Source organism: Gekko japonicus, unplaced genomic scaffold (genome assembly GCF_001447785.1).
Source record: "Gekko japonicus isolate JY-2015 unplaced genomic scaffold, Gekko_japonicus_V1.1 scaffold1737, whole genome shotgun sequence".
NCBI lineage: Eukaryota > Metazoa > Chordata > Lepidosauria > Squamata > Gekkonidae > Gekko > Gekko japonicus.
Genome location: NW_015165295.1, coordinates 11756 through 21731, shown reverse-complemented (window position 1 = coordinate 21731; position 9976 = coordinate 11756). Strand labels below are relative to the sequence as shown.

General features: G+C 46.3%; 1 protein-coding gene across 1 annotated transcript in view; it reads right to left on the bottom strand.

The window, feature by feature from the left end:
• DAGLA (diacylglycerol lipase, alpha) overlaps nucleotides 1–7531 on the bottom strand; it is a gene marked incomplete at its 5' end in the record, with an annotated part of 23817 nt that extends 16286 nt beyond the window's left edge. The window contains 2 exons of the mRNA XM_015410368.1: nucleotides 103–245; nucleotides 7451–7531. Of these exons, the coding sequence (XP_015265854.1) occupies nucleotides 103–245; nucleotides 7451–7531 (224 nt within the window). The remainder of the gene's footprint in view (nucleotides 1–102; nucleotides 246–7450) is intronic.
• Nucleotides 7532–9976: the final 2445 nt, after the last annotated feature.

The window sequence follows — 9976 nt, the reverse complement described above, 5'->3', positions numbered from 1 at the left end:
AAAACTGCTTGTGCCTCTTAGTATGGTACAACAGAAATTAATATGTCACCATTAATGACTGCAATCCACCAGTCTCTTTATTCACTAAATATAAATACCTACCTTAACAGCCCACCAGGGGGAGAGTAGGCATAACATTTCAAAGAGGGATACTGTGGACGCAGCAAAAAGGAAAGAATGGCGGCTGTGCCTGCTCCCAAGGAGTGACCCACCACAATGAGGCCATAGTGTTTTGTTCCTCTGCCCTGAAAAACAAAATCCAGTTACAATACCTGAAGGATTTGGAAATCCTTCTCATAACAAGCACTCTCATACTCTGTCCATACATACAAACTCCTTCTCACTTCGAGTATACACCCAGGGATCCCTAAGATCACCATCTAACAACTGCCGCCAATAGAGACTAGGTCTTTCAAAGCGCAGTTTCTTGATGCCCCGTTTTTAATCTTTCGAAGTATCTCCTGATATTTCCAACTTTGATTTTAGAAATTTGCATCCCACAGAACACCTCAAACAAGGGTGGGCAAAAAGCAAGCTCTACTTAAAACAATGGGGTAAACCCTGAGGCACAAGCTGTTCACAGTAACAGAAGATTTGTTTTCACTTATCGTGACTCTTCCTTCTTGGTAGTCCAGGTAGTCCTTGACTCCTTACTCCTGGGACTTAGCTCCTCCTCTCCATAGGCAGGGCTGGCAAAACTTTGATCCCGGAGGGGAGGGGCTTATCCTCTGGCTTCCCAGTCATTCACCAAGCCAGTCTTCTTCCCACAACCTACATGAATCTGATAAAGAAACAAAGAACACACCTCTCCCCCCAATGGATACCGTGTGCAACACCAAACGTTTTTCATAACAACACCAACTTTATTCAACTACTGAGGAATTCAACAAAGATACAATGCATCAACCCCTTAAAAACAACCTTCCAGTCTTCTGATCTTATACATATTTATTTTTTGTTGAGCACCAAGTGGACCACAGAGGCAGACCCCCAGGACCATCCCCTAATGAGCACCCCCAAAGTCGTTCCCCCCAAAACAAGGGTGGGTAGGACTGCCCCACTCCTGGACCACCGAGAAGGAAGTTCATGGTAAGTGAAGACAAATCTTCCATTCTCTGGTGGTCCTGGGAGTGGGGCAGTCCTTGACTCCTTACTCCTGGGACTTAACAGAGCAGTGCTCCCCAGGATGGGTCTGATGGCTTCTGGTCCTCACAGGGCATGTTGCAGGACTCTCCTACCAAACGCAGCCTCTGTGGAGGCCAACTTATCGATCCGGTAGTTTCTTGTAAAGAATGGGTGGATTTCCAGGTGGCCGCCTTGCAAATGACTTCTAGTGACGGGAACGCCCGATACACTGCTGACGTGACCACCCCCCTTAAAGAGTGGACTGTGATCCCCTCAGGTGGAACCAGACCTTGTGCCTTATAAGCCTCAATGATACACCCCCTGATCAACCTACTTAAGGTGGATGTGGAAATACCTAATGCTGACTTTCTAAAAGACACGAACAGAGACTCAGTTTGCCTCCACCCTTTGTTCCTGTCTAGATAGAAACTCAGAGCCCTACACATGCCCAGGCGATGGCAGACCTTTTCCTTCTCATGGTTGGGGTCCTGACAAAAGGAAGGGAGTACAATGTCCTCCAACCTGTGAAAGGCCGAATTCACTTTAGGTATGAAAGCCGGGTCTGGTCGAAGTACCACTCTATCATTATGAAAGGTACAAAGCTATCTGTTCACTGACACAGCCTTTAGCTTTGACACCCGGTGTGCCAAATTAGTCCCCACCCAAAAAAACCCGTCTTAAATGTAAACTCTTTTAACGGGCAGGAGGCCATTGGCTCAAAAGGCTCTTTACATAATGCTCTCAACACCGTATTTAGATTCCACTTGGGAAACCTATGAACCTGAGGTGGGTTAATAAGAACGGTACCCCTCAGGAACCATCTAATATGTGGATGCTGAACCAAGGAATAGATGTTGCACAGAGAAGTGTTTCATCAGTTGAGCAGTTAGCAGAAGTAGATCGGGTTAGCAGAAGTAGATCGGGTTAGCAGAAGTAGATCTTTTTGTAACGGAACAAAATTGACAAGCAAGAGACTTTGTGTCAAAGTCAAGGAATCCAGAAGCAATAGGAACGGACGCTCTGCGTCTGCCATGGCCAAAGGTCCTTCTATATGCCTTTCTACCTTTTCTGCTCATTCCAAAGGTGATTCAGAACATGATAGACCAAAAAGCAGATCTGATCCTCATTGCACCCTTCTGGACAGGGAGGGTGTGGTTCCAAGACCTGTTGAGGTTCTCAGTAACATAACCTTGGCATCTTCCGCTGAGGTTGGACCTGTTGATGCAGGGGGCGATGTTCTCCTGACTGGCTACATGGACAGCTTTTAAGGACAACACATGCGATTCTGTCCATTCTATCACTTGCCTCGCTTCCTGGTTTAGCTTCTTGAAGTGTGTGCCGCCCTGTTTGTTGATGTAAGCCTTTGCCGTCATACTGCCCATCTGAATAAGCACATGCTGGCCCTTCAATTGCCTCTGGAAGTGAATCAATGCGAGCTTTATTGCTCTCAGTTCCAAGAAAGTGATGGTCCTGGTCGTCTCCTCCTCTGACCAGGTTCCTTGCATCATGTTTCCTAAGGTGTGTGCTCCCCACCTAAACAGGCTCGCATCTGCGGTGTTCACCATTCTCTCAGGATCCCTTAATGGTATCCCCTCTCGAAAACATGCAGAGTCCAGTCACTACCTCAATTCCTGTTTCACTGACAGTGGGAGCTGTACCTTCTGGGTCCTTTTGTGAGCTCTCTCCTCCTGGTACTGAAGGACAAATCTTTGAAGAGGACATGTGTGGAACCTGGCCCACGACGCTAGATCCTGACAGGAGACCAGCATACCCAAAAGACAGGCCAAAGACATGAGCTCTGTTGATGTTGAGTTCAGAACCTGATTCATCTCCTGTAGAATTTTTGTTGTCTGTCCTGAGTTAGAAATACCCTGTCTTTTGTTGAATGTAAATACCCTGTCTTTTGTTGAATGTATCAGCACACCCAGATGGGTTATCACTTGAGATGGTTCCAGGACACTCTTCTCCATATTTATCATGAACCCATGGTCCCTGAGTACCTGCATTGTCAGTACTAGATGCTGACGTGTTTATCAAAATGTCGTCCAAATAAGAGAACAGAGACACACCCTTCATTCTCAAGAAGACCATCAGTGTTACCAGGACTTTGGTGAATACTCTTAGAGATGATTTTAGTCCAAAAGGGAAGGCTCTGTATTGAAAATGCCTCCTGTGGTATGCAAAATGAAGAAACTTGCAATGCGTTTCCCGGATTGGAATATGTAGGTAAGGATTGTATGAATCGATCTCATTGTTTCCATTTTGAATCTTCTTGTCTTTATATACCTGTTCAGCCACTTCAGATCTAGTATGACTTTGACGTCCCCATTCTTCTTGGATACCATGAAGAAGACAGAGTATACTCCCTGTGACTTTTCCCATTCTGGAATCCTTTCTATGGCCCCAATGTTGAGGAGATGTTGAATGGCCTTCATATAAGTAGTTTGTGTTTGTCTGTGGAACGATTCTTTGGCAGTTCCAAAAACTGACAAGGTGGGAAGGTTTAGAACTCCAGGGAGTAGCCGTGGGTCACTGTCTCCAGAACCCATTTGTCCGTGATTGACTGGTGCCACTGATGAGAAAAGCGCTGCAGATGGCCCCCCACTCCTTCTATGTCTGGAGTCTTGGCACAGTCATGCCGGAGTTCCTTTCTTGAGTCCCTTTTGATTCTGGCCCGGTTTTCCTGAGAAAGAATGTGGCCTTGAGTATTTAGCTCTCGCTTGTCATCTGCCCTTGAATGCTCTGTTATTGCTTTGTCTGTCATCTCTTTTGAAGTCTCGAAAGGACTGAAAATGCCTCTTAGTTTTCACGTCCTTCTTCTTTGATGGAAGGACCCACTTCTTGTCCTTGTCCTCAATACGATATCTATCCAGGGCTGCCCCAAATAGATTGACTCCTTTGAATGGTACAGCTGCTACCTTCGCTCTTGCTGAGGGATCTGCATCCCAGTTCCTGAGCCATGTGTTGCGTCTAGCCGTCACAGTACAGGCCATCACTCTAGATGATAACTAGAGGGCGTCCAGCGAGGCATCCGCTGCGAAGGTCGTGGCTAAGGCTATCTTTTTAAACTCATCTTTTAGGCTCTTAGGAATACCACTGTCTGCTGCAGTCAACTCTGAGGCCCATGAGTAAGCTGCTCTGGTGAAGAAGGAACCCGTAGTTGATGCCCGCAGGGAACTGGCTGATGCTTCAAAATCCCTGCGTAGTGCCTTCTCGACACGCTTGTCACAGTTGTCCTTGGGTAGCCCATCTGCGTCCATGGGCAGTATAGAAGTAGATGCGAGTGAATTGATCGGGTCGTCAACCACTGGAAGTTTAATCTTTTTTTGTAGCTTCTGGAATGAGAAAGTAACATTTTGCAAACATGGGATTATTAGCTTTGGGGTTGGCTGGATGCTCCCATTGTGCCATGATGACGTTATAAAAAGCTGCAGGTAGTGGCACTCCCGCTGCCTTGGAGATTGGTTTGGGAATGGTTTTTTCAGACCCAACTGGAAAATCTGCAGCCTCTGCATCTTCCTTTTCTTTGGGAGTATATGAGAGCTCCAGAGTTCTTAAAACCTTCGGCAGCAACTGACTATACAGCTCCTGAGGAAAAAGTCTAGATTGAATCAGAGAAACAGCCTCTTCCCTGTCTGAAGGAGAGGCTGAATCTGAAACCTCTTCCTGGTCACTAAATAAAGGGCTATGTTCTCTATCTCTTGAGGAAACTCTCCTGTCCTTTTTTCTAGAAGGGGAGTTGTCATGGGAGTTGCTGCCCCTACCCCTTTTGGACCCTGAGTTTGTTGCCATAAATCTCTAAATTCTTTCTTCATCTCCTCTTTAAACCAAGAAAGGAGATTAGTCTGGGCTTCCTCCCTGGAAAGATGTGCTCCCTGGGAGTCCTTCTGAGGAGATTGGAAGGATTCTAAGTCATCAAGGTTAAAGGAACTTGAAGGGCCTGCTTTATCAGCCATTTTGTTCGACTCTGAAAGTGAAAGTAACACCCCATCACTATATGGTTCCCCAAAATGGCTGCCTTTCCTGCCTTTCTCACTCTCCCCAGACACAGCCAGGAAAGAGGCCGGGTGAACAAGCACACTTTCTCTTTCAGGGCCACTGCATTCACCAGCCCTACCCCCAGGGGTCGTTTCGTAGAAAAAGAGCTAGGGGAACTCATTAAGCATATGCCACACCCCCTGACATCACCGGAAGCGTGTCATAAGGCCACACCCCCTGACATCACCGGAAGCGTGTAATAAGGCCACATACCCCGCCCCCAACAATCCCGGCCACCGCTGGCGGCCTTGCAGCTCCACTGCTGAGCCCTATGAGGGGCCCGGCGGTGGACCTGCAAGGCCGGCGGGAGTGCAAGAAAGCCCCGCAAAGGCCCTCCCTGGCCCCAGGCAGGCAGGGGTGGGGAGAGGCAGGGAGGAAGCAACTTACCCTCCCTCTTCTCCTGCCTCCTCCTGGCTGAATGAGAGCCGGAAGCGGGGTGGCCGGAAGCAGGGGGCCGGGCTTCGTCATGTGCCCCGCCCCCCGTACCTCACCCGGGGGAACTGCGATCCCCCACGATCCCCCCCGAAATGACCTCTGCCTACCCCCATCCACTGCTCCAATAAGGAGAGTAAGGTGACCCAACCATCCTTCTGTCGGGGGGGGGGGGCTTCCATTCTCCTGTCTCTCGCTTGGACATCCCCAGGATCCAACCACTCCAGCCTGTCCCTGTTCCAAAAGGGTTTCTCCCTACCATGATTCAGACGAGGTTGGTCAGGCTTGTTGGAGCCAATGTCCTGCAGGCAAAAGCATGCGGTTCCAGCCCCAAATGAGACAGCGTTGAGTTACCATGCTCCTTGTGCACCTTCCCCCGCCCCTGCCGCTCTCCCCCTAACTCTCCACAGAATGGAGAGGGGGAGGATTTAAACTGGCTGTTTATAGCCACGCACGTTGGCGGGGGTTGGTTTCCAGCTGCCGCGACTGCCCGGGGGCCTCCCAGGACTGCCAGCAGCTGATCAAACTCCCCCGTGGTCTTCCAACTCATGGTCTGCGGAGGGCTGGGGAGGTAGTTTACCTTCTCCTGCCTCCCGTGCACTTCAGTCTTCTTGCTTCTTCTTTTTTAAAAAGTTTTTTTATTTCATACATATAAGACAAAAAATAACATACAAACATAAAAACATCAGTGGGGAAAATTCATTCTTGCTTCTTTTTTGATGTCTTCCAGGATCTTCGTGCTCCAGAGCATAGCCAGACGTCCTGCTTGGAAGGCAGGGCTGGTAAGACTGGGAAGCCAGAGGACAAGCCCCTCCCCTCCAGGATCAAAGTTTTTCTGGCCCTGCCTACAGAGAGGAGAAGCTAAGTCCCAGGAGTCAGGAGTCAAGGACTGCTCCACTCCCAGGACCACCAGAGAACTGTTGTTAGGTAGTAGAACTTCATAACTTGCATACTCAGAAGTATCTTACAGATAGCCTATGGTTATCTCAACAAAATTACATTCTTTCTCTCCCTTCTACCTCTCTCAAGCAGACTGATGCAAAAGAAAAGACAGCAGAACATCATGGGATTATGCTAATTTCCTCATATATGTCATTTGACTGTGGCAATCACGGACTGTTTTCTTTTTCTATTGTTAAGTTCTTAAAGAACTTGCAGTCTGTCTAGATAATATACACATAGTCCACTAACACCAAATAAAAAAGTCAAGGTACTATATACACACTGATATAATGGAAAAGTTAATTTGCTCTGCTTGTGTGAGATTTGTTATAAGGTTTAAGCAAACCATCATAACAGAACATAGAATTGAATTTTGGCTTTCTTTTCAGCATTTTGGAACAAGAATTTTTGCTACCACCTTCTTCATTGAAAAGTTCAGTGACTTAAGTTTTCCTGCACTGCTTCAAGATACTATTTTTCAGAACAATGGATTATTCATCTAATGGCCCAAGAGCAGCAACAATTCTGGAAGGTTTTGAGATGTGTTTAGTGGGATCTAGTGATTCATACATAACATTCAATACTTAACAGGAAATCACGGGGATGGATCCTAACTTCCACAAGTGGAGTAGAGTACAACTTATGGAAGGGATCATAGCTGCCTTCTCCAACTTTCTCAAAAATGCGACAACCCTTTAAAATAGTTCCTTGGGAACAATGTTGGATGCATGGAGGGGGCCATTCAGTTGGAAGGGGCAATTGGCAGAGATTGTCATGGGGGACAAGATAGAAGGGAAAGAAAGCTAAGATCCCGTTTGGAATCTGTTCTCTGCTTGTGGGATTCTGGACCAAACACATGAATGGAAGTGTGAACCCTACTTCAAGAACATATTGCACAAAAACAAAGACTCACCAAATCACGCCCAAATGCCTGAGAAAGCACCATCTCCTGCTCCAGTTTCTTTTTGATGTACTCAGCTGACAACACCATCCCCTGAAAAGGAAGCAGCAAGTAGAAAGAAAAACAAATGTTTTATCAGAGCAGCACAGTCTGCTCCAGCATTTTGAAGCATGTATATAGACTCAAGGGACCAAGATCTTCTAAACCTTTCATTTTCCCATAAAGATATATACCCTAGTTCCAACAAAAAATATCTGGGAATTAATTCATTTGATTTCCATGAGGTTTAGTGTTAAGCCATGTAACTGGAACTGGGCAGTTGATAATCCTAAGAGCTGTCTACCAATATGGCACAGCGTAGTAAGAACTAGAAAAAATATCAATATTCTGAAATGTTAATGAACTTGCCTAAATGGAACATTACAATATGGACAGCTACAAACATTCAGCAATTCAATACAATTCTGCTATAACCTCTGAAAACAATTAAATGGTGAGAGAAGGACTACTGGTCATAGTACAGGGGAGAAATGGCAGAGACAGCCAGCCATCATGGAATATGGTTACCAGATGGAATCAACTATGATGGCATAGGAATGCATTTGCCAACAGGGATTTCCAAAGAGGAAAGAAAAATCTTAAGATTTTTACCAGTATATGTAACAGCTGTGTATTTACAAAATTAACTATAATTCAAACAAAATAATTGAATGTAAAGCAGAAGACTTTTGTGCCTTCAAAATGCTGAAACTGTGACACCATATGCATGATTTTGTTCGCACTGATGTCATTAAAATGCACAAGCTTCAGAAATGCAATGTCAGTCACAGTGTCCAAATTCCTTATACTTAAGTACACTTCTACAGAGGCATCTACTCTTAACACAGGCAAGAGCCTGCTTAGGTCCAAAAGCCATTTCTCTACACACATATGTGGCAATTGCAATTGGTCAGAGTAGCATCTTCATTTTATAGGTTTCCACAGCCATGAGATTAGACTGATTGGTATGCACTGATATAGCAAGAGCTCCATCAAATTAGGAATTGGTCCTAAGTAACACCCAAGACCTGGTGAGAGATGTAAAAGTGATTGCACCACTTGGGAACAGTGACCATAATATTATTGAGTTCAACATTTGTATAAATAAGGAGTTGCCCAAAAAGACCGACACAACCACTTTTAACTTTAAAAGTTACGAGGGGTAGGCTTCCCAAGCCCCGCCGGGGGGGGGGGGCGGGGAAACCCCCGCCCCAGAGGCCCGTTCCCCGGTGCCACCGAATTGGGCCCCAGGGGGAACTCCTCCCCAACGTGCATGTCACCTGGAAGTGACGCGACCACACCGGGCACGCTGGGAGCGGGGCCACAGCCATCCAAGGGAAAACGCTATGGTTTTCCCTTGAATGGCCGTGGCCCCGCCCCCAGCATGCCTGGCGTGGTTGTGTCACTTCCGGGTGGCATGCGCGCGCACCAGATGCCAGCTGGGAGCCCCCCGCTCCCGGCGAAGATCGGCAACCCTAACGAGGGGACATGTGAGGAAGAAACTGAAAGGAAAAGAAGAAAGGGTCAAAACCACTGGGGAAGCTTGGAGACTATTTAAAACTACAATCGTAGAATAGAGGCTCAGAAGAAATATATACCACAGGTTAGGAAAGGCACAAATAGGTATAGGAAAAAGCCTGCATGGTTAACTAACAAAGTAATGGAAGCTGTAAAAGGTAAGAAGGATTCCTTTAAGCGGTGGAAAGCTAGTCTAAGTGAGGTTGATAAAAGGGAACACAGGCTGTGGCAAATTAAATGCAAGTCTGTGATCATGCAGGCAAAAAGGGAATATGAGGAGCATATAAGCAAAAAAACCCATAAAGACCAACAATAAAACTTTCTTCAAATATATTAGAAGCAGGAAACCAGCCAGGGAGGCAGTGGGGCCCTTGGATGACCAAGGGGTGAAAGGAGTACGTACTGAAGGAGGATAGGGAAATGGCTGAGAAGCTAAATGCATTTTTTGCCTCTGTCTTCACTGTGGAAGATGAGAAGTGCTTGCCCACTCCAGAACCACTGATTTTGGGAGCGGTGTTGAGAGACCTGAGTCAGATTGAGGTGACGAGAGAGGAGCTCCTACGACTTATAGACAACTTAAAAACTGATAAATCACCAGGCCCAGATGGCATACATCCGAGAGTTCTGAAAGAACTCAGATGTGAACTTGTGGATCTGACAAAAATATGTAAATTTCATATTTCCTTAAAATCTGCCTCCATTCCTGAGGACTGGAAGGTAGCTAACGTCACTCCTATCTTTAAAAAGGGTTCCAGAGGAGATCCGGGAAATTATAGGCCAGTCAGTCTGACTTCGATACTGGGTAAGTTAGTGGAAACTATTATTAAGGAAAGAATTAATAGGCACATAGATGAACAAAAACTATTGAGGAAGACTCAGCATAGGTTCTGTAAGGGAAGATCTTGTCTCACTAACCTGTTAGTGTTTTTTGAGGGGGTGAACAAACATGTGGAAAAGGGAGACCCAATAGATATTGTTTAC